Raw genomic sequence first — 25505 nt, 5'->3', positions numbered from 1 at the left:
ATCAATCACAGGGGAGTATCCCACATCCAGCATTGGAATTTTGGTGTGAGAACCTCTGACTTCTGGGAGCAGTCTTACCGACCATGTGGAGTACTTCTGTTCCATTTTCCTTCTTTACGTCTATGAAGTAAGTAGTAGGCTCCTATGAGAGTTTTTCATGCGTTTGTGGTTTTGATTGACACCCTCCCCCAATCCACATTCTTCTAATTCTCTATTCCCGCTTTCCACTTTAAGCCTTTATTCTTCCCTAGTATTCTCTTCTCTATTTTCATATAAATGTATTTACTCTTCCTCCTCCCTTCAACTCCTTCTGCTCCATGTCTGCTTTTTTACTACCTGGACTCTTCTGACACTCACTGCGACTTAAACACTGCTATCTAAAAACTTGAGTCCAAGGTTCAGGTATGAGAACACCCAGGGTTTGTCTTTCTGGGTATGGCTTACCTCACTAAGTACAATATTTTCCAGTTCTATTAGTTTTTCTGCAAATTTCATTTTTCTTTAATGCTGTGTACAATTCCATTGTGTGAGTGGTTTATGATAGTCCCATATTAACTCTCTAATTAGTGGTTGCTGGCTGAATTCATGACCAGCTCAGGAAGTGGCAGATAAACAATAGGAGATCTAGGCTTTAAGTATTATATTACTATATGAATCAGTTAAGTATTTAAAGTATTTATTTAATGCTTATTCAGTATTTATCTAGAGACAGGGTTTCTGTGTGTAGCCCTGGCTGTCTTGGAACTTGCTCTGTAGACCAGGCTGGCCTCAAACTCAGAGATCCACCTGCCTCTGCCTCCTGAGTGTTGAGATTAAAGTTGTGTGCTACCACCACCTGGCAAGGGGCTGGTGCATGGGCTGGAAAGGAACTCAGTATGCATTTTAATAAGGTTCAGGGCAGAACTGATCCTTCTCCTTAAGGAATCTTTAGTAGCGGGGGAGAGGTTTGGTTCTTACTTTTTTGTATAATCTTTGGGCGTACCAGTTAACTACTATCTTAGCTCAAATAAGATACTGCTTAATCATGGTATGCATGAGTTTAGATGAGTTAATGTATATAATATTAGCGTAGGATCTGGTATAAGCAAGATACCATGCTTGTGGACATAGAAACAGAATAACCTAAATTAATTAATTATGTAATATAATTAAATAATTATAAATTAATTATGCCTGTGTGTCAGGTAGCTGGTATGAGCTAGTATGTGTATTTTCAAAAGACATTTTAAAGCCTGCCTTTTCAGATGGTGTTGCAGCAGAAGGTCTGATGGTTTTATTTTTACCATTACTACTATAGCTCTGACACCCGGCCAGATTGTCAGCCTTCTCTTACTCACATATGCTATAACATCATTCCTATTTCATAGAGGCTTGAGAGAAACAGTAGAAGCAGTACAATTTCCAGACAAACAGTGATAATAGAGCAGAATGTTGAACTTAGAACAGTTTAAAATCTCACACCTGTAATCCCATCTCTTAGGAGCAGAAGGCAGGAAAGTCAGGTTTTAAAGGCCATCATTGTATTTATATAACAAGTCAAGGCTAGCCTGGGTGACCTCTACACAGCCTGCATGTGTAAGATTTTGTTTCAAAAACAAAAAATAAAACAAAATGTTTAAAATGCACCTCTTCCCATGGCTAGTTTAGGAACATTTTTAGCAAGTTACTTAATCTGTTTTAATTCTAAATTATTTATTTGTACTGTGAAGATAATGTAACAAGTGCCTTCCGTGAGAAAAATGCATGTAAAATAGCTCATCCAAGCACATGGTAAACCCAACACAGAATGTGATTATTGTGAATTATTTTGTCATTGGTGAGTAATGAATTCTTGTTTGGCTTTTGCTCTCTGTGTATAGAACTCATAATAGCTGAATTCTGGGGATGAATGGTATTGCTTGTCATGGAAGTGAAAGAAATCAATTTATTCTCTGAGTGTGTGTGTGTGTGTGTGTGTGTACATGCTCATTCGCTCACCATGGCTCATATGGAGGCTTTTTCTTTTCCTACTGTGTGTGTTCCAAGGATCAAACTCTTGTTTCAGGGTTGATGGCAAGCACCTTTAACATGCTGATCCAGTCCACTGGACCAGAAATCAAAAAACATTTCATGGTGGTGCGTACATTTTATTTGGACACTCAAGAGTCAGAAGCAGGTAGATCTCTGTAAGTTTGAGGCTAACCATGGGTTCCGTAGTGAGACCTATCTCAAAACAAACAAATGAGTGAAATTAGTTAAAAGAAAATTGCACAACTTCTCCAATTTGAGTCTCAACATTTTCCTAGGGAAAATGTTTAGGATGTGTGCCTAGGCTATAAGTTCAGGTAGAAATTGAACATGAAACTGTTAACTGAATTTCAGTTCAAGAATATAAAGCAATTAGTGATTCCTGAATGGAGTATTACTTATTCTGAGAAGTGGGTGGCACGAAGGATGTTGGAAGTGGTCTTTATCTGAATGCCCAAATCATGTAGTAGCAGAAAATCAGGAGGTTTTTTTGTTTGTTTGTTTGTTTGTTTTGTTTTTGAGACAGGGTTTCTCTGTGTAGCCCTGGCTGTTCTGGAACTCACTCTGTAGACCAGGCTGACTTCGAACTCAGAAATCCGCCTGCCTCTGCCTCCCAAGTGCTGGGATTAAAGGCATGCGCCACCACTGCCCGGCAAGATTAGATTAGATCTCTCTCTCTCTCTCTCTCTCTCTCTCTCTCTCTCTCTCTCTCTCTCTCTCTCTCTCTCTCTCTCTCTCTCTCATATACACACACACATTCTCTCTCTCCCTCCCTCCCTTCCTTCCTTCCTTCCTTCCTTCCTTCCTTCCTTCCTTCCTTCCTTCCTTCCTTCCTTCCTTCCTTCCTTCTTTCTTTCTTTCTTTCTTTCTTTCTTTCTTTCTTTCTTTCTTTCTTTCTTTCTTTCTTTCTTTCTTTCTTTCTTTCTTTCTTTCTTTCTGTTTTATTTATTTATTTTATTTTATATGTGTCTTCATGCACACCAGAGGAGGGCTTCAGATCCAATTATAGATGGTTGTGAGCCACCATGTGGTTGCTGGGAACTGAGCTCAGGATCTCTGGAAGAATAGGTAGTGCTCTTAACCTCTTCAGATTGCACTTAAATCTTGTAAGGAGTTTATTTTCTTTAGCCCAAATAATCATTTGCCAAGAAAAAAAAACAGTTATTTCTCAGTTAAAATATTTTTTTCATGAATTGTATCATTGTTTTTATTTCCATTTATTCACAGATAGTTAATAAGTTTACTTTTTTTTTTCAAAGAAAAAAGTATTCTCAAGGCTTTGCCAATTTACATATTGACAGAAGAATTCTTTAAAGGTTACAATTTATTTGGAAAAAGAAATGTATATAAGCTCTAAGTGTGTTTCTAAGAAAGGAATAAACTATTGGTGGCAAGAGTGAGCAAGTCATGATTTCCCCATTTCTGGTGACTCTGCTGTTATGTCATCAGAGATGTTAGAATAATTTTCTTAAACCATTTTTTTTTAAATCTGTAAGGTTGTTGGGAAAATAGCAGAAATGTTAGCAACAAATGCAATAGAAAATATCTTGTCACTATCATCATTCCAGGCATCAGCTAATTGTCCCAGGGACAGGACATAGCCCCCGTTGGTTTTTGTGTCAGGACTGTATGCTGGAGTCTCCGATGCCTGAGCCAGTTATTAGGCAAGAAAAAGCTGTTTCCTGGTGCTCTGAGTGGGTGGTGTCTCCATCACTTTGGGTGATAGTCTTGTTGTCCACTCTCTGTCCATCTGGTGTGTACAAGACACCTGGAGGGCAAGGAGGAGGGGTCAGGCAGCCTTCTATCACACAGGCTTCCGGAGCAGCCACAGAGGCTGTCCACAGGAGGATGTGACTGGGGCTGACGGGATACTTGCAAAATTAGGCCAGAATAAAACCCTGTAAGGTGGAGCCCTGCTTCTACCTCTTTTTCTCTGAAGAAACTGCCCAGTTCTGGTAGAATACACTCTGAGCCTGGTTTCAGCAGCCGGGAGACCAAGAGGCTGTGAGAGGGAAGATGTGTTCCAAAGCCCCAGGGACCGACAAGGACAGGAGCAGACGTTCCATACACTGGAAAGGCTTCGGTATCCTCCCCTGCAGTATCAGTCTCCAGGCCACAGGCTACACAATCACTTTTGAATACAGGGTCCTAAACCAGTATTTTAATCAAATCTTTTATTTGTGCCTTCTGTCATAGTAAATCTCAACTTCCTTGTCTAATACCAAGGTCCTCCTTTGCATTCCATCTTGGTTTCTGCCCTTGCCCTTCTGGTTTTTGTTATTCTTTAGGGCTAGGTCATAACTATATATAAATGTACCTGTTCCTCCTGCTCCTGCTCCTGCTCCTCCTCCTCCTCCTTCTGAGTCCAGTCACCACCCTCATACATAAGTGTGACGTAGAAACAATTACGCCAACCTGAATTTCACATCAATCTTGTAGAACTTAGCTATTTGATTCATACTCTCTTGATTTATTTGTAGCGTTCCTAAATATATAATTTTTCTGTGTAGTTGGGTGTTTAGTATTGTAAACTAAAATGATTTGACCTAACAGTGAATTTGTGATTGAAATAATTGAATTTCTAACTTGCTTCAAGAAAATTTAATAATTTTATGAGATTTTATAAGAAGCTTTGAATTAAGTATCAGAGAATGCTTAGTTTAAGATAGAGGTAGGCAAGTATTGTGGTGTTTTTGTTTTGGAATTATAGTGTCAAGTCAGCAATAGCTATAAGAGTGTTATAATCTGTTTAATATGCCCAAGTCTTAGTGTTTTAATCTATAAAATAGAATGTTAATATCTTCTTGATAGTCTTTTTATGAGGATCGGAAGTGATGTGCGTCAAATATCTGCACATCACGGGTCTGTAGGTGGTAGCTATTAATGACTTAATCTTTTCATGATACTGCATAGTCCTTAATATACAAGTCTTTTACCTCCTTGGAAAAATTTATTCATAGGTATTTTATTCTTTTATATTCTTTAAATGGAAATGCTTTCTTAATTTCTATTTTGGGGTGCCCTTTGCTACCATGTAGAAACATAGCTGCTGGGCTAGGGGTGCAGCTGAATGATAGAACATTTGCCTTGGGTAACAAGGGTCTAGGTTCCATCTCCAAACCAACAAAAGGGTTGTAATTGAGAAATGCAGTTGCTCTATCTGTACCAACTTTATATGCTGAAATTTTGTTGAGTTTATTAGCTTGAATGGTGTTTAGTGTATTCTGTGGGGTTTCCAGATAGAAGATTATATCATCTCTGAATGGATATATTTTATCTTTCCCTTTTCAGTTTTGTTGTCTTTTTTTTTGTCAATGGCTAAAACTTCAGTATAATGTTAAATAATAAAATAATGGTAGAAGTAGGTGTTCTTATATTGTTCCTGATCTTACCGGGGAAGCTGCTATTCTTAAAAAAATTTTTTTTAATATGACACTGTATACATTTATATCATTTCCTTTCCTCATATTTATCCCTTCCCCACCCATGGGTACTTTTCTTCCCTGCAAACAGCCCCTCTCTGCTTTATACATGCACTACACATACATTATACATGCATCACACATGCATTACACGTACATTACACGTAAGAGAAAGCATGTTGTATTTGTCCTCCCCTTGTTCACTTGACCTTTTTCCTTTAGTATATTGTTTACTTTTCTTGTTGCTGTAATGGCATACCCGGTGGGGACGTGGAGCCATTATGCACACTGCATCCATACTCAGCAAGCAGAGAGAAATGAACTCGGGTGCTTAGCTTGGTTTCTTCTTGTCAGATCTGAGACCCAGCCCATGGAATAGTGTACCCCTAGTTAGGGTCAGCCTTTCTATACAATATAAAACTCCCTCATAGGCATTCCCAGAAGTTTGTTTCCAGGGTGATGTCTCCAAGTTGATAATCAAAAGGCCATTACAGGAGCCTTTCTCCCTGTAGAGTCTCCCTTTTTTAGTTGGATGTTTTACACACACTACCACCACTCAGTCAGGATGCAAAGAGATGAATCCTGATGTTTATTTTATTTCCTTTTCTTTTTCTTTTCAGTCCAACACCACTAGCCTATGAGGTATGATTTGCCTGCTTTCAGAATGGGTCTTCTTTCATTTAAACCTCACTGGAACTTTCCCAGACATACCTGGAGATATGTCTCATAGATGATTCTAAATCTAGTCAAGTTGACAATGAATTAACCAGCACATGTGTGTGTGTGTGCTCTGTATATGAAAGAAAACAAGCAATGTTTATCTTTCTGATTTAGCTTGCTTTGTTTACTATAATGATCTCCCAGTTCTGTTTTTTTAATTACATATGTCAGAATTTTATTCCTTTTTATGGTTGAGTAATATGCCACTGTGCCATATTCTCATTGTTCATTCGTATCTTTAAATTTTTTTTATTTATGTGTATAAGTATTTTGCCTGCATGTATGTAAGTGCACCATATGTGTACAGTGCCTACTGAGTCCAGAGGGCATTAGCTCCTTAAGAACTGGAGTTGCAGACAGTTGTGAGCTGCTGTGTGGGTGATGGGAACAGAACTTGAGTCTTCTGTAAGCAACCAGTGCTGTTAACTGCTGAACAATCTCTCCAGCTGTCTGTTTTTTTCTTGATTGGCACTTAAGCTGGTTGTATATCTAAGGTACAGAGTAAAACATACAGGAACACTTACAGATGTAGGCACAGGCTAGAAATGAAAGGACTCTAATTGTTTAAGTAAGAGCAAGAATTGATAATGGGCTGTCTGAAAAAAACAATAAATAGCAAACTCCTTATTTTAAAGTGCCCCCCCTTCCCAGGCAGCTTTAAAGTTTTAGTTACATTAGAGTCACTGAGGTAAGATCTTAAAGGTATAAAGGTGAGAAGATTGGTATCTAGTTGTATTCTTGTATAGATAGAGATCCAGTTAGCCCAGCACCAAGTGCTGAAGAGGCTGTCTTTTCTCCAAAGCTTTCTTTGACGCCTTTGTTAAAATTTAGTTGGCTATAGATGCATGGGCTTATCTCTGGGTCCTCTCTTGTAATCTGTTAGTCCATGTGACTGTCTTTGCTGGTGTGGGTCTTAATAATATAACTGGGGTCAGGTATTGGAATCCATGTAGCATTGCTTTTGTCATAGGGTTGCTTTCAGGAACATTTATACTTAATGTGAGTTTCAGAATTTTTTTGTTTTCAAGTTTTATTTAGAATACCATTGAAATTTTGGTCTTGATTGCACTGATCAGTAGATTATGTTCATTAAAGCAGCCATGTTCACAGTGTTTTTCTGTGAAGCCAAGTTTGAGAAATCTTTCCACCTTCTATTGTCTTCAATTTCTTTTAATGTTTTTAACATTTTATTTTTAAAAATTTGCCCATACCTGTGTCTGTTTCTGTGTGGATTTGTGCCTATGTGTGGTGTCCTGAGAGACCAGACGAGGGTCCTGGATTCCCTGGAGCTGGGGTTCCAGGAAGTTGTGAGCCTATTAGTTCTGGGGACCTGACTTGGGTCCTCTGCAGGAGTGGTTTGCGTTCTTAACCCTGGAGCCATCTCTCCCGGGCTCCCTTGTCCTTGGGAGCTTTATTCAGGGGAAGGTGTGTGTGGATTTTCCCCTCTCATTTCTTTCTCAACATGTTTGTTACAGGTGCATAGAAAAGTGGCTGGCCTTTATGCTAATTTTGTATCATGTTACTTTGCTGAAATTGTTTGAGATCTAAGTTTTCTGATGCAGTCTGGAGGGACTTTTACTTTAAGAGCTGCTTAACAAGTATGGAGAGAGTGGATACCCTTATTGCAGTGTTCATTTCAAGGAAATGCTCTCACTTTTTTAACAGTGTTGGTTACATGGTTGGGAGATGGGAGTGTTTATTATGTTGAGATATAGTTCTAGTTCTGGGGTTTTTTTTTATTGTAAAGGGATGTTGGGCTTTGTCAAAGGTCTTTTAAGGATCTATTAAGTTATGTGATTTTTGTTTTTTAATTTTTGAGATCATGAGCTAGATTAATATTGATTTGTGTGTGTTGATCTATCCTGTTATCCCAGAAATAAAGTCCATTTGGTCTTGGTATATGATCTTTGAAATGTGTTGTTGAATTTAATTTGTAATTATTTTATTGAGTATTTAAACTTTTTATTTATAGTATATGTTTTTATGTGACTACATGCCTGCCATGACGTGTGTGGAGTCAGTTTTTTTCCACCTTTTTGTAGGTTCTGGGAATTAAACTTAGGTTTCCGACTGGTGAAAAACACTATTTATTATAATAATAATAAATTATTTTTATAATAATAATAATAATTATTATTATTAATTATTATTATTATTATTATTATTATTATTATTTCATGTGCTTTGATGCTTTGACTGCAGGTATGTCTGTACCAGAATCCCCGGAGCTAGAGTGACAGACAGTTGTGAGCTGCCATAGGGTGCTGGATTTGAACCTAGGTCCTCTGGAAGAACAGCCCTTAACTGCTGAGCTATCTCTCCATCTGTACTTTAAATTTTTAAAAATTATTTTATTGTTTTAATGTGTATGGGTGTTTTGCCTGCATGTCAGTCTATGCACCATGCACATATTTTGTGCCTGAGGATTTCACATATCGCAGAGGGTTTCAGATATCCCGGAACTGGAGTTACAGATGGTTGAGAGCTATGGTGTGTGTCCTGGAAATTAAACCCAGGTCCTCTAAAGAGTACCAGTAAGTACTCTTTAATTGCTGAGCCATCTCTCCAGCCCCTGGAAAGCATCTTTACCTGCTGAGCCATTTTACTGCCTCTTTATTGAGATTTGTTACATCTGTGTTTCTGGTAGTTTGGTCTGTTCTCTCTCTCTCTCTCTCTCTCTCTCTCTCTCTCTCTCTCTCTCTCCCTTTCTCTGTCTCTGTCTCTCTTTGTGTGTGTGTGTGTGTGTGTTTGTGTGTCTTTGTCTGGTTTTTGGTATTGACACAATAAAATAATTGTATTTTACAGAATAGGATAAGGAACACTGGTGTCAGGTCTTCTTTAATGGTCCAGTAGAATCCAGCAGTGAATCTGTACCATCCTGAACTTTTTTTGTTGTTGAGAGACTTATTTCTTCAATATCTTATTTGTGATAGATATATTTAGGCTATTTATTTCCTCTTGATTTAAGTTTTTGGTAGGTCTTGTTTATAGAAATTTTCTCACATCTAGATTTTCTATCAGTTTAGGATATGTTTTTAATATTCTGTATTGATTCTGTGCACTATTTGTATATCTGTATGGCATCTATGTGCACATGTGTATGGCATCTATGTGCACATGTGTATGGCATCTATGTGCACATGTGTGTGAACAAGAACAAGTGCCTGTATATGTGTGTGCCTGTTGGAGGTTGATATTGAGTATCTTCCTCACTTATTCTCCATCTATTTATTTTTAAAATATTTTAAAAGTGTTTTGCCTACACAGACACACACACACACACACACACACACACAATGTGTGTACCTGGTGTTCTTGGAGGCTAGAAGAGTACATAAGATTGCCTTGGAACAGGAGTTATAGGTAGCTGTGAGTTACTATTTGGATGCTCCACCCCTTTGCCTTATTTGTTTGTCCTGACAGGATCTCACTATGTAGTCTTGGCTGGTCTAGAACTCACTGTAGAGACCAGGCTGGCCTTGAACTCACAGACTGTCTGCTTCTGCCTGAGTGCTGGGATTAAAAGCATTAGCCACCATGTCCAACATTATTTTTTGAGATTATCTTTCACAGAGCCTAAGCAAATCCCAGGAATTCTCCTGTCTCTGCCCTCTCAACACTGGGATCACAGGGTGTGTGTGTGTGTGTGTGTGTGTGTGTGTGTGTTGGTTTCTCTCTTTTTTTCCCTCATTGTCTTACCCCCCTTCCTTTCCTTTTTTCTCTTGTTTTTCCCTTTCCCTGACTTCCCCCCACTTCCCCATGCCTCTGTGTGTGTGTGTGTGTGTGTGTGTGTGTGTGAGAGAGAGAGAGAGAGAGAGAGAGACAGAGAGAGACAGAGAGAGACAGAGAGAGAGCGAGAGCGCGAGCACACGATGAGGTGCTGGTGTGTTCACACTTGTGTTGCTCCTATGCACTTGGAAGCCAGGGTAGGATGTTGGCGTTTTCTCTCACTTCTCCCTTATTCATTTAAAATAGGTCTCCTTGAGCAAAGAGGATTTTCACTATTTGTTTGTTTGTTTGTTTGTTTGGATATGCTGATGGCCAGCAAGTACCAGTAACCCTCTGACCTTTCCCTCCAGCACTGAGGTTTTAGGCATGTATGGCTACACCAGTGTAGCCTTGGTGTTGGAGATCCAAAGTCAGGTTTGCTACATGGCAAGCATGTTAGTGATTTAGACATCTCCCTAGCTTTGATCCTGTCATTTTGTAGATTTCATTGGTCTTTATCTTAAGATCCCTCTTTTCATCTTTAATTTTGTTAGTTTTCTCTTTCTTTTATCAGTTTGGTTAGGGGGTTTGTTAGTCTTATATAAGTAAGTAAATGTGTATGTGAGAATGTGTTAGATGCATATTTGTGCGTGTGAGATGCATACGAGTGTAAGATTCATGTGTGTTGAGATGCGTGTGTGTGTGTGTGTGTGTGTGTGTCTTAGTCAGGGTTTCTATTCCTGCACAAACATCATGACCAAGAAGCAAGTTGGGGAGGAAAGGGTTTATTGAGCTTACACTTCCACGTTGCAGTTCATCACTAAAGGAAGTCAGGACTGGAACTCAAGCAGGTCAGGAATCAGGAGCTGATGCAGAGGCCATGGAGGGATGTTTCTTACTGGCTTGCTTCCCCCAGCTTGCTCAGCCTGCTCTCTTATAGAACCCAAGAACACCAGCCCAGGGATGGCACCACCCACAAGGGGCCCTCACCACTTGATCACTAATTGAGAAAATGCCCCACAGCTGGATCTCATGGAGGCACTTCCCCAACTGAAGCTCCTTTCTTTGTGATAACTCCAGCCTGTGTCAAGTTGACACACAAAACCAGCCAGTACAGTGTGTGTGAGATTCATGGATGTGAGCATTGCCTTCCATTATCACTCATCCCATTTATTTATTATGTGTGCATGATGTATAAATGTTTGGTTGTGCCACAGCACATGTCCAAAAGTCAGTTCAGTGTTGACTCTCTTCCTATACTTTTAGGTTTTATTTCTTTAATTTTTTTTTTAAAGGATTGGATTGGAGGATTGGAGAGATGGCTCATCAATTAAGAGCACTTGTTGCTTTTTTAGAGGACCAGATTCACAACCATAATTCCAATTTCAGGGGATCTGATACCTTTTTCTGACTTCTGTGGGCACTAAATACCGATGTGATATACACATATAAATCTAAAAATGATTTTTGAATTGCATTTTACTGTGCCTGTGTGTGTTTAGACAGAAGTTGTGAGATACTAATGGAGGTCAGAGGACAGTTTGTTGGAGTTGGTTCTCTCCTACCTGTAGGCCTGGGAACAGAGCTTCAGGATTGGTAGCAAGCACCTTTATTCACTGAGTTTTCCTGCCAGCCCGCTCAACCTTTGTTCTTTGAGATGGGGTCTCTCATGGAAACAGGAGCTCACTGGTTGAACTAGACTGCCTGGCTGGAGCCATCAGGATCTTTCCGTCTCTTTCCCCCTGCTGACTCTGTTGTTCAGGCTCCAAACTATGGTCTTCCAGTCCTGTCTTCACCATTTTACCTTTGGTTCTTTGTACACCAGTGACCTCTGCTGGTCACAGTTAACATTATAGTTTGTAGGCTGTCAAGAGTCCTAGTTTAGTTCCCCAAGTTAGTTTATGCTTCGGAAGGGGTTGTGTCTCAGGTGCATTGGAAGTCTGGGGAGCAAGAGCAGCACTGAGATCTTAGACTTGTCCCAGTGCTTTAACAGTCTGTTAGATAGCTTCATGGGTATAGCTGCTCTGACATTTCTAGGAGATACATCCTCACAGTAAACTTCAGATTCGCCTGGTTCTTATAGTCGTTATACCCTCTCTTCTACTACAACCCCTGAGATTTAGGTGGAGGAATTATACTGTAGATGTATCAGTTGGAACTGGGCACCACATGATCTCTTGCTTTCTATACTTGAGGTCTTCTGGAATGGTCTCTGTCTGTTACAAAGAAAAAGTTTTTTTGATGAGGTTTGTAAATTAGGATAAATATTTAGAGTTTTGGAGATTAGGCTGGTTTAGTGAAGTGGCAATTGTAGGTTCTCTTCCAAGATCTACTTCACTATCCCTGCCTTGGTAGTTGGCTAGATTACCAATATCTGGCATGGTTTCCTTCTTGTTGAGCAGTTGTTGTTGTTGTTTTTTTTTAACATTTTAAAAAAGATTTATTTTATGCTTATGAATACACTGTTGCTGTCTTCAGACACACCAGAAGAAGGCAACAGATCCCATTACAGATGGTTGTGAGCCACCATGTGGTTGCTGGGAATTGAACTCAGGACCTCTGGAAGAACAGACAGTGCTCTTACCTGCTGAGCCATCTCTCCAGCATCATTGAGCAGTTCTTCAGAGCATTTAGAGAACTGTTGGTTACCACTGAGTGGTATCCTTCTCTTGGAGCAACCCTTAGGGTTATTATCATGCCATGCTGATCATCGGTCTGGTTCATAGGTGCCATGGTGGCTGCCCAAACAAGACCTGAACAACAGTGATACCACTGAACATGCTAACATGGAAGGGGACAGCTCAGGGGACTCAACTATAGACAAGAAACTATAGGCAACTAAGGAGTACTGAAAGCAGGAGAAATAATCTTCCCTAGAAAAGAGATCCAGCTTGATGATCCAGTACCCAAGAGATCAACTCTGAAACCACATACATACAAGTAGCATTATATAGAGCATGTTGTATTTATACACTAATGAATACACATACACCACCATGACCAATTAAAGAAAAAAGCCACAGTTAGAAAGCAAAGGGGAATATGGGTGGGGTTGGAGGGGGAAAGGGGAAAGGTAAAATCATGTAACTATATTACAAATTAAAACAAAAAATTATTATGAAAAATAAAAATAAATCTTAAAAGAACCAATCTGTTAAATAGTGTTGGGTGTGATGATTCATGCTTATAATTTCAGCACTTGGGAGGCAGAGGCAGGTGGATTTCAATGAGCTTGAGGCCAGCTAAAGCTATGTGGTGAGGTCATCTCAACAATACAATTAAATCTGTTAAAGCTGAGTGACTTCCGATGTGCCTGAGACACAACCCCTTCCCGAAGCGTGAACTAACTTGGGGATATACACTAGGACTCTTGACAGCCCACAGACTGTGACCAGAATGTTTAGTGTCTGCTTCTTACAGGTTTTCCTATAATTCTTTGTCACTTGAGAAATTTGTATGTGACCATGGGTATGTAAGCATCTAGAATCAATATGTAAATCAAACTTTTACTTGGACTAAATAATAAAATTAATTTAAAATAGGTCTATGATATATATAATTTAGATATATATGTATATATATAAATTTGATATTTATTGGATGAAAGAAAATTACATAATAGTAACATGGCTATGGTTGTTTATTTTTATGTATTATGTCAGGATATTTGATAATGTAAGACTTACAAAATCTTGAAAAATTTTTACAGAATGGTTCAATATTTTGATTTTATAATCATCAATAGAATACCACTTACATAAATATATATATATATGTATATATATATCTTTTTATGTGGAGCTCTACACTGGTCTTGACGTAAGCCAAGGGCGTCCGAGGGTGTGTACTAGCTTTGCATGGTGGATGGTACGTCAGTGCGAAGAACCAGGGCTGCCGTGGAGTCATGTGCCGTGGGAGCAACACTCAGACAGAGCTGTTTTTTAATTAATTTTTGGTTGTTGCATTTTCAGAAAGCTTTTACGGTTGCCATGGGAATCACAACTCACAGTTACTCCATAGCAGTGAGCCTCTTGGCACAATTTGGAGGCATGGGAGATGGTTAAGGTCAGTCCTGAGCCATCTGTGACAGATCACCCTGTCTGATCGCTGCCTGAGCTTTTTTTTTTTTTTTTTTTTGTGAAGGCCCAGCATCCTCTCTGACTGACACTGATGTTTTGCTTATCCTGGGGCTATGAGGTTGACTTCAGCCTTGCTCCTTGTGCCCGGTAACTTCTTAGGCCAACCAGATTACTCAACTTTAGCTAATGTATTCTCTGAAGGTGGCACAGGCCAAACAGGCCTGGAGACACAGCCAGGGACACAGTTGGGCAACCCTATAGTGACCCAATCCCTAGAACTGGGCCTGTGAGAGCTGTAGATCTGTGCTTTAGGATTGTCAGTCTTCTGTCCTCTCCAGGGTTGTCTGGCTCACTGTCTAGCCCCTCGAGCACCCCACCCACCGCCACGCCCCCACCCCCACTGCCACGCCCCACCCCCACTGCCACACCTCTTGTTGTTTGTGTCTCAGTCAGCATTTCTGTTTCTCTTCCTTTCAGCTGTCTTTCACTTTATGATTCCCAGTGTTCTTTTCTTCATTGTGATAGTGTTTGTTTTTATTATACTGGCTCTCTTTGTGCACCATGTCACACACGGATGGCTTTTAATCTGCAGTTTTATACCCTGAAGTTAGGTTGCTGTTCTTCTGTGTGTGAAGGTTTGTTGTTGAGTTAGGAAGCTGCCTGCCAATTCCCCCTTCCTGAGTGTTTACAAGAGGGGGTGCTGTGTTCTGTCAGGTGCCTTTCCTGCATGAATTGAGATGACTTTGAGGTTCTCCCTTTCTGTGAATGCATAACAGTGGTTGGCTCATGTCTTCTGAGGTGGCATGTAACATTGATTCCTTATGTGGCACTGCTTGTGATCTGTAAACTGCACTTTTTAAGCAGTTACTTTTCTAGCTTAGGTGAGTTCTGCATTTGTCCTTCATGTCACTTTTGGAGAGGCTAAAATACACAATAATCTGTGATTACGGACTGGTGTGGTTCCTCTGGAGCCAGGTACCAAGCGAGGTTGCATTCTGGGAATGCATGTGGTTCTGTCTGGATTTCTGCTGTTCTGGAGGGTAGGCAGGTCAAGGGTGAGTGATACCATAAATTTTTTTACTGTTTTTAAATGCCATTTTCCTTCCTTCCTTCCTTCTTTCCTTCCTTCCTTCCTTCATATAATAAAATCTAGGTGCTTCATGAAAGGGAACATGGAGTATTTTTCTTTCCATTATTTCCACTTGTTCTCAGTTTAGACCTCTCTCTCTCTCCCTCTCCTCCCTCCCCCTCTCTCTCCCTCTTCTCTCTCTCTCCCTCTCTCTCCCCCTCTCCTCCCTCCCCCTCTCTTCCTCTTCATCTTCCTCTCTCTCTCTCTCTCTCTCACACACACACACACACACACACACACACACACACACACACAGGAGTAGAGGAGGCCGAGAGTCCCTGTTTGCAGTGGCTGACTGCCGCCAGCTAACTTTGCTTTTCCGTTACCTTGTTCTTGAATGAGTGTTTATGCCCTGCTCTAAGTGCACGTTTCCTTGAGTTCCAGCTAGGTTGGTTCTGGAGGTGTTCTTGCTTTCTGTTTTAAGTGTCTCTGTGGACGGACACTGAGAGCCTCTACCCTGGCAGGCTGCTGCTGGCCTTTGTTCATTACTCTGTGGTTTTATAAAAATTGCTTCCATATTTTTTCATTTCTCTTTAGGCACTGTTTACTGTTCTTAATGCTGCCAACTTTTCTTGTAGAACCTTTTCTATTTATTTTTTACCTCTTCCTACCTTAGAGGTCTCCCCACCCTTGCCCTATCTTGTGTCTTTAGTTATTTTTCTAAGGTCTCTTAGTTTGTTTCCAAGTTCACAGAGCGCCCTCTTGTGTTGTTTCTGTGAAATGTTCTAAAAATACGTGAGTTTGTTTTACCTTCTCCACTTTTTATGGGTCTTTTCTTTTGCGATCCCTGTTGTCACTTTGGACTCCATTTCCAGCAGCTTTCTTCAAATTAGGAGACTCCGTGTCTTGGAAGGCAGCTTTGGTTTGCTGCTTTGTTTTAACAATTTCCATAGGGGGAACTTATTTACCTGAGTGGTAGAGCCTAATTTTTCACTGAGAAAGGCTCTGGGTTCAACTAGGAACCAAGTATATATGGTTATTGCATTGAGCTAGATGTCTCCATTTTCACTTCTTTTCTCTGTCCCCTTGTAGCTATTTTGTGATTTTCAGATCTGGTCAGGCCCCCTGTATATGGTCAGCAACAGCAGTTTCTCTGTTTTTGTTTTAAGATTCATGTAGGTATCTTGCTACCTACTTGTACTATAAATGCTGTATGTTGGGTTTTGGATTTTGGCTTTTTGGCTTAGTCACTCTGGTTTTATGTGACAATTGAGGTAGAGTTAAAATGTATTTTTGCAATATCTGCATTCTGTAAAGAATTCACTTTGTAACTCACTATGTAATCACACACACCCATGTGGTGCTAGGGCTGCTGCTGTTTACACAGTGCTTGTCAGGCTTGCCCCAGCACTACTTCAGCACTTGGGAGGGAGTGGCAGTGCGTGTTGCAAGTTTGTGGCCAACTTGGGGTGTGTGAGAGCTTGTCTTCAGGACTAAACAGAACAACATCTTCAATATGGAGTTAGAATTTGTAGTTATCTGTTATATATGTGTTTTCTCTCTCTCTCTCTCTCTCTCTCTCTCTCTCTCTCTCACACACACACACACACACACACACACACACACACACACATACGCACATACACACACACACCATGCTTGTGTTTTGTTGGGAGCCTCAGCTCTTTTTTGTATTTGGATATTTGCAAAGCCTTTCAGCATTGAAAAATTTACAAAGAAGCAGTGTATTGTTATAGATACTGCTTTAGGAGATTCAGTCTGCGTACAAGTATAGATTCAGAGCTATGCATGGGCACTAATGGGTCATGGGAAGGCTGGGAGAGGAAGCTATCACACAGGACTGCCTCTCTAGGCCACATAGAAAGCACTTTATATTTTATTCTAAGGTATTTGGAAGCCATTAGATTAAAAACAAACAAAAACATGAGCAATTAATATAAATAACATGTTCCAGCTAAGTGGAGACCAAAGGTAGCATGGTCTATTTTGAAATGAAATGCATTAAAACTGATTTATTATTTTTTAATTGAAAGGCTGTTATTTTTAATTATATGTAGAATCTACAAAGAAGATGTTGGTCCATAATATATGTATACAGATTTTTATTTGCTTTTCAACAAAGTCTTAAAAAATAAAGAGTGCTGAATCTTGTTCCATGAACTTTTCTTTTTCTTTTACTTTTCATATCAAAACAAGAACAGCAAGAGGGCTGGAGCAGTGGTTCCAAGCACGTGTCCATTTGCCGAGGGCTCAGCTGAGTCTCAGCACTCACGTGGGACTTCACAGGCTTCCCTGTCCAGGGGTGACACCCTCTGGCCTCTGTGGGCATCCGACATGCACACAGCACATATATCTACATGCTGGCAAGACACTCAGTCATATTTAAATGAAACTAATCTAAAGTATTAAAGAGAGAGTTTTAATCCTATAAATTCACTTGACTGGTGAGCAGGTCATTATTAGAAGTTTGAAGTGACTGTAAATTTTGTATTAGCTATGTATATCTTTTCCAGGCATAAATACTAAAAAATTAAACCAGAATCCATTTGTTGCCACATTTCTAATGATATATTAAAAGTATTCCCATTCCTTTCCATTTCTTTATACAGTAAGTTCTAATGCTAAAAAAGTTTTCGTGAACAACTGTTCTTTCCTGATAGGGTTGCCTGACTTTGTCTTCCTGGTGTTAAGGGATATAAATTTCGGATAGATTTGTAAAATATTAACAGAATTTAATGATCTGTAATTAAGTGTATGACTTGCTAGACAAAGTCAGCAGTTGTTTTGTGTTGAAATTTTAAACAGAACAAGTGATTCATAGGTAGTATAGTAGCTTTTAATTTGTTACCTTGGAATAAATGCAATGTCATTTTTAGCAAATTATTGATTATCTTTGGAGACTTGTGGTGTTCTCTGCAGCTGGTTCTCCTTGCCACCTCCTGTACTGTCCCGCTGGGTGTTGAATCCAGGGCCTGTGTATGCTTATATGCTCTCTGTCCTGAGCTGCCACGAGTCCTCATTTGTCTTTTCCCTTTTCTTCTGAGACAGGGTCTTCTGTCCTTGATCTCATAACCTCCTGCCTCAGCCCTCTGAATGCTGAAGTTACAGGCGTGTGCTCTCACTCTCATCCCCAACTATCCTCTTTGCATTATGTTCTGTAGGCTTATCCTGTGAAGGTGTACATGTGTCAGCACTTAATCTGTTGTGTTGTCACAAAGTAACCTGGTGTGAGATGCTGCATTTGTGAGGGAGCCAGTTGATAGACTTTTTCTTTTCTTTTCTTTTCTTTTCTTTTCTTTTCTTCTCTTCTCTTCTCTTCTCTTCTCTTCTCTTCTCTTCTCTTCTCTTCTCTTTTCTTTTCTTTTCTTTTCTTTCTTTTCTCTTTTATAGATGTTTTCAATTGTTTCTATTTTTTATTTTTTTAATGAACAATGCTATTATGACGTTTTTTGCGAAGACTTGTGTTTTCCATTATTCTAGATAAATACCAAGGAATTTTGGAACTTTTGGGTTGTACTCTATGTTTAACAATTTGAGGACACAACACAATCTGTTTTATGGCGTGGTTCTACCATATGTTCAGTTCTATTTTAAGCTGTCCTACTTTAAGTTTTTATTTTCATATGTATTGAATATTAACTGAAACGAATGGTTTCAGTTGATAGGGCAAAAGTCTACTTGAAGTAGTTTGCAAAGTGATGTACAGTAGTTTTTAAAAAGTTTTGAAATTATTACTTCTAATCATTTTCTTTTCATTTTCTTTTCAGTTTTATCTCCAAGACACTAAAAGTAGTAATGGTACCTTTATAAATAGCCAGAGATTGAGTCGGGGCTCTGAAGAAAGTCCACCATGCGAAATCCTTTCTGGTGACATTATCCAATTTGGGGTAGATGTGACGGAGAACACACGGAAAGGTACGATGAGCATGATCAGTTTCCTGTCATTTATCTTTATGAGCTTTGAAAGTCTTTGTAGTGCTCTAAGACATTACGGTCTTGTAAAAGCTATTTAAGGACATACGAAGCAAAAAAATTTTAAAGTTACCCATATTCGTTTTGCTTTTTACAATTATAAAATGTTAATTAGTAATGAATATTCTTCAGAATGTTATAAAATCATAGGGAGCAATTGTTTCAGGAAGGGCTTGGTTGCAGTGGCATCACACGCAACTAAGATGTACTTACAGCGTGGGATGGTGTTTATTATCAATAGCAAAACTTACTGAGATTTAGTGAGCAGGCAGGACATTGTTTGGTTGACTTAATGATATAATGGAACTCAGTCATGAGAGCAGAAGGGAAATTAGCTAGAGGATTATAGGATGAGTAATGGGCAGATTTGCTCTAAGTGAAGCAATTGATATACTTGTGCTCACATGCATATGTATAAAAAATATAGTACAACTTATAAGTTATTATCCTAACTAAAAAATTATAAAAAATATAATGATTTAAGATGTTTTATCCTAACAATAAGTAATTGTGGCTTTATGGTCCTTGCTGTCTTTTTTTTCTCCTGTCTTTAACATGCTGTTAAAGTGTTAGCATACTTTTGCTCACAGTCAGAGGGTGATGACTGCAAGCTTAGGTGCCATTTTTCTCATGCCAGTACTCCATGCAAACATTGTGGGATACAGTGCTCTCCTGTTCTCCTTTTGTGTGGAAAATTCAATTTTTTTGCAGAAAGTGCCCCAGGCTTTTATCTTTCTGTGTGTATCAGCAGCCTCACGGAGAGATCATACACATGGCTGCTGCAGTACCAGACCCCCAGTAAATGACTGAGAGAACAAGGAGATCTGTGCTTGATGTAGCTCAATTATGATTTATCTCTTTAGGCTAAATACACGTGTAAGGTTTCCTGTGTTACAGTCCCTAGAACTGGAAATTCTCTAGCCAAATAATCAATTGCTCTTTAAAATTATTTATTTTACAATTCTGAAGTTTCTTGGCTATTTCACTGTCTGCTCTCTGATTGTGAACTCTTATGGCTGGCTCAAAATGAAACCACTTCTGGTACAAAAGAGGGCAGTTACACTTTAGTAGTTTAATCCAGACGGTGGGCCGATGGCTTGGCAAGTTTCTCCTGTTTTTTGAGCATGGTCTGATCTGGAGTTGTCCTAAATCTTTAGACTGATAACTTGCACAATACAGCAGACTTGGCAGTGGTTCTGACTCTCATTTGTGTGCAGATCTCTGCATAAAAATTGCATTCCCCTCAGATTGGTAGTCTCATTTCAGTTAGATTAGTTTTGTTTCGGTACTTGAATTTGGGTTGAGCCAACCTATGTGTACAGTTGTGATGTTAAGTGTTGATTGCTCCTTAGTACAAGTACTCACACTGTGCTCACAGTGAGAACAACAGCACTGGGCAGACCTCTCTGCTGCTGTCCTAGCATACTTTGAAATGAATGGAGTCCCATACAAAAGGAACCCACTTTGTATTTGCTTGGAGAAATCCCTACTTATTGATAGAAGGTTCTTAAATAGGATCTATTAGGCACTAATTGCTCAGTTTTAGGAAATGGCTTAGTTAAGCTACGCTGAGTAAAACCTTCAGTATGCTGACATGTGCAGATCTACAGGGTGTGGATTACACAACACAGCCTGTGGCTCTTTCTAGAGTCTTTCATACTCTTCTCCCATCGATGTCTGAGGGAGATTTAGGATAATTATTACTGCAGTATTTCTGCAATATTAGATTTCTGTAGACTTCTTGAAATTTTCATCTTTTCTGCCATCTTAGGAAATAAAGTTTGTCATTTAAATGCCTTGGTCATTTATTGTATTCACAAACTTTAATTTGTAGGCTATTGAGATACAGTTATGTTAGAAAACATGTATTGCCTGTTCAAGCTTATACTAGGAAAAAGTATAGGATTTTTAAAAAAGTTGAAAACAATAGTTTGATATTGTATACCAGTTTATACAGGACTCCCGGATAGCCTGAGTAGAAGAAGTCAAGAGTAGTTTCAAACTATTAGAGAGGAAAGGCCCCTGGACATTATGACAGGTCCTTTAGTCAGACAACATTTACTGGGGCCTAGCATTCAGAAAGCTTTGAAGTATACATTGTCTTTTTAAAGAGTTACATTCATGTGTCTGTTTGCCACCCATGTGCAGGTAGGTGCCCTTGGAGGCCAGAAAATGTAGGGTCTTTGGAGTTGGGTTGCAGGGGGCTGTGAGCTGTCCAGCATGGGTGCTGGGCCTAGATCTCAGGTCCTCTGTAAGAGCAGCAAGTGCTCTGATTGATTGAGGCCCCATCCTTTACTGCTTCCTTTTCTTCTTCCTCTTGTCTTCAGACAGGATCTCATGTAGTTCTGGCTGGCTTGGAGCTTCCTACGTAAAACAGGCCAGTCCTAAGCTTGTGAGAGACCCTCTGCCTCTGCCTCTGCCTCTGCCTCTGCCTCTGCCTCTGCCTCTGAGTGTATCCCTTACTTCTTGTTCTTGTGCCCAGCTCACCCCAGCTGTCTGCTGTATGTGTGCTTCCTTTTTTTATTTGTACTTTTTTTGCTTTTGCTTTCCTTCCGTTTGCAGCTTTCTAACCTTGCTTTGTTTGCTCTGCTCAATATGTATATTTTTATAAAACTTTCCCATGTCCATGCTCAACACGAATTACTATGTTGTTTTTAGTTCTTACAACAGCTGTGGTTCCTCCTTTTTATATGTATGTCTGGTTTGTTTCCCTATTGAGATCTTAAAGGGAGGGACTTAGACATAATCACCTTTGTCTTCAATATTATTCCCAGCAATACTGCTGTGTAACCAGCAAGTTCTCAGTAAATATTTGTTGAGCAAGTAGGTAAACCCACAGAACCACATCTCATGAGGAAAAAAAAAGAATAAGCTAGTAGTAATTACTCATGGTATGCCAAGAGAAATAAAGTAGGGGAATCTGCATATTGAGAAAAAGGATTTAAAAACTACATAGAGTCAAGACTTGTTAGAGAAACAGCAGATTCTGAGTCAAGGTCAGTGAATATATACACTGAGCCTACAGGATTTTTGTCCTATCAGTAGGGATATTTAAGATTGCTGGCCTCCCAGTAAAGGACTTCACCTGAGTGAGTCTCTACTGTGAAAGACAGGCATTTTGAACATCATATATAGCAGCATTGTGTTGAAGTATGTTAAATATGTTTAGGCTTACATAAAACTTAAAAGGGAAAGATGGATTTTTTTATTTCTTCGGGAAGAACTTAGATGAAATGTATTTGTCATTCTGAAAACCAGAGAAAGAATGAAAACACTCATACCTCCTGTCCTGTAAGAATGACTTGATTGGTAGGAGGATAGCTTATTGATAGAAGGTTTGCCAGGTACGCATGAGATCCTAACTTAATCCCCAGTACTTGGGAAACAGCAACAACACCCCTCAGTTATACCTGAGTATAGAAGGAAGTTGAAGAAGCTGGAGAGATAGCTTAGTGGGCAAGAGTATGTGTTGCTTTTAAAGAGGACCAGAGTTCAGTTCCCAGTGCCCACAAAAGGTGTTCAAATTCAAAAGTGTGTGTGACTCTAGCTCTAAATGTCTGACACGTTTTTTGGATTCCTCGGATACCTGCACGTGTGTGTGTGTGTGTGTGTGTGTGTGTGTGTGTGTGTGTGTCCACACACACATTCTGGGTTCCTCAGACACCTGCACATGCATGTCTACACACACACTCTGGGTTCCTCAGACACCTACACATGTGTGTCCACACACACAGACCTATGCACAGAACTCAAACAGGAATCTTTTTAAAAGCAGTTGAGGGTTGGGAGCATTGTGATGACTAAGCTGCAGTTCTCAAGAGAAGACAGAATGATGGAATATTAATTTAATTTTAGAACAAAAACTGTTGAATCATCCTTCCTTCTCTGCACTTCTAACTCTTAAAGCCTAAGAACTGGAAACCTCATAAAATAAAACTTTAAAGATAGAAAAATCGCAACAATTATTTTATCTTAAATGGTAAAAATCAGTTAATACAAGTTATTCCAGTCTAGAAATGCTAATCCCTGATTCAGAACTTTTTTTTAAAAAAAAAACGTTTCTGGGTTTTTAAGAACTCCACTGTTGTTCATCCTGGCAATTGCCAATCTTCTTGAGATCCTTCAGATTACCACTAAGTGTAGAATGGCCCTGGCTTCCTACTCCACACAGGATTTGAACCAGAACTGAATATAATAGACCTCAGTGTTTCTCTGTCTCATTCCATGGCCTCCAAAAGGTTTTAGGCCAAACAAACTGACATGGTCTCCTAAGCGGGATATGTGTGAAGAGGCAAAGGAGGCTGAATGCAAACCACAAAGTAAATAGAACTGGAAACCAAAATAAATGGTCTGTGCCATTTGTATGTGGTTTAGAATATCTGTATATTTAATATGGCGATGTTCTGATGCTCCCTTTCTTTTCTGGACAATCTGTGTGAACTGTGTGCTTTACTATTTAGTCCTTGAGTATGAAATTGAGATCACTTCTGTGGTGATTTCGAGAACAAAATATTTTATGGACTTCTTTAGTACACTATTATTCAAAGTATTTCCCTCCCAATATCAGATTCTCTATAAGTGTTCTTGAAAGAGGACAAGGAGTGGAACGGTTGGAGAAGCCTGGAAAATATATCTTCACCCTGTACAAATACTCTTCACGTTTTTTGTTTCTGTCCTGGGAATTGAACCTAGGGCATTGCATATATGCAAGGCAATTGCTCTACCACTGAGTAATAAATATTCTCAGCTTTTTCATTTTGTCTCCCACTCCCAAAGAAAGCTCAGAAGTAATACTTATAAAAACATTTTAAACTGCTTTTAACCCAGTGTTTCTCAAATCCATCTGGTCCCCAGTTGCTCTCCTTCTCCCACTTTTCTGTTTTGTTTTGTTTTGAATTTGATTTTTGAGACAAGGTTTCTCTGTGTAGACCTGGCTATCCTGAAACTCAATCTGAGTAGACCAGGCTGGCTTTGAATTCAGAAGCCCACCTGCCTCTGCTTCACAAGTGTTGGGATCAAATGTGTGGACCACCATTGCCTGGCTTCTAGTGCATTTTGGTAACACTTTTTAGCATAGTATTTGAGAAAAATCTACTGTACTGAGTTGATTAATACAAATATTAAAACATGCCTACTACATTACTTAAGTTCTGTTACTAATCCAAAACATTACCAAGGTTTCTCTGCTTCTGTGTCTCTAGTTAACATGAAGTCTTTTCATAGATACGGTTGGCTGCACTAAGTCAGACATGGACTTTTTCCCGCTTGCTCTGCGTTAGCCCTTGCTTAGCCTCGTTGATTTATGTATCAGTCTGTTTGCTGAACTTGAGAGTGACCTAGCTGATGGAGAGTTCCTGATGTTGATATATCATATGTAGGCTCTGGTACTGTGGTTTTATTCTTTACCTCATCCTCCTATGTTTCTTTTTGTTATAAATGTACTAAAGGCTTTTTGTTACCATATTTTTACCACACATAATGTGTTTCATTATGGCATTTCATACATGTAAATGAAATATTTTGGTTATATTCACCCATTATCTTCTTTTGCCCCTTCCTCTTGGTAATGCCCTTCCTCTTTCAAAATAGCTCTGCTTCTGCCTTTACCATCTTTATGTCCTTTCCTTCTTTCCTCCTTTTCTCCCTCCCTCCCTCCCTCCCTCCTTCCTTCCTTTCCTCCTTCCTTCCTTCCTTCCTTCCTTCCTTCCTTCCTTCCTTCCTTCCTTCCTTCCTTCCTTCCTTCCTTCCTTCTTTCCTTCTTTCCTTCTTTCCTTCTTTCCTTTCTTCCTTCCAAGAATGAGTTTAATTTAATAGGTGGTACTTAACAGGAGTTGAAGTCAAAAACTTTATAATAGCCCTGCTATTTGGGCTGAACTCCCAGGGCTATGAAGAACTCAGTACTAATTGTGTAATGGCATTACAAGTCAGTGAACCAGGCTCTAAGCACAGAGGTGTCTGTGACTGCTACAAAAGGGAAATGTTTTGCTTTTACTTTTGGCTTTTTTGGATCAACAATTATGATCTGAGGGAGGAGGCGAGAGTCAAGTAGGAGATGAGGCTTTCAGGGCAGGGGCACAGTTGGTAGCAATAATCTAAGGACTAAGTGAAGTGGTTCTGAGGGCAAAGGAAGTTAGAGAAAAACACAAGAGATTTGGGGATAAAGGTTTGATGGGGAGTGGTTTTCAGGGAAGAGAGGGGTTTGGGCAAAATTTGGAATATCTGGAGGTAGAGACATAGAAGGGATGAGGCAAGATGGTAGGGAAAACTTAGATGACACGGGAGGGAAAGGAACCCCTCACTCTGGCATTGGAGGAAAGTCTTCCTGAGGTGAGAATCAAGAATTCCAGCACAGGGGTCTGGAGGGTTCAGTGGTTAAAAGCACTCACTGCTTGTCTTAGGGTTTTTGTTGTGATAAAACACCATGACCAAAGCAACTTGGGGAGGAAGGGTTTATTCCAGCTGACAACTTATAGCTCATCATATAGGGAAATCAGGGCAGGAACCTCA

At 39.6% G+C, this 25505-nt stretch overlaps 1 protein-coding gene and 1 non-coding gene across 26 annotated transcripts in view; one reads left to right on the top strand and one right to left on the bottom strand.

Annotated features, from left to right (window-relative positions):
- Slmap (sarcolemma associated protein) overlaps window positions 1-25505 on the top strand; it is a 115752-nt gene that overhangs the window by 32535 nt on the left and 57712 nt on the right. For all 25 annotated transcript variants that reach the window (XM_052189934.1, XM_052189926.1, XM_052189931.1 and 22 more), the window contains exon 2: window positions 18794-18941. In XM_052189934.1, the coding sequence (XP_052045894.1) occupies window positions 18794-18941 (148 nt within the window). The remainder of the gene's footprint in view (window positions 1-18793; window positions 18942-25505) is intronic.
- LOC127691720 (small nucleolar RNA SNORA71) lies at window positions 4027-4153 on the bottom strand. The gene has a single exon (XR_007979320.1). It is a non-coding gene; the product is annotated as a small nucleolar RNA SNORA71 (small nucleolar RNA).

The sequence above is a fragment of the Apodemus sylvaticus genome, chromosome 8, assembly GCF_947179515.1.
Source record: "Apodemus sylvaticus chromosome 8, mApoSyl1.1, whole genome shotgun sequence".
Taxonomy (NCBI): Eukaryota; Metazoa; Chordata; class Mammalia; order Rodentia; family Muridae; genus Apodemus; species Apodemus sylvaticus.
The sequence above is the reverse complement of the archived record's forward strand: the minus strand, read 5'-3'. Positions and strand labels throughout refer to the sequence as shown.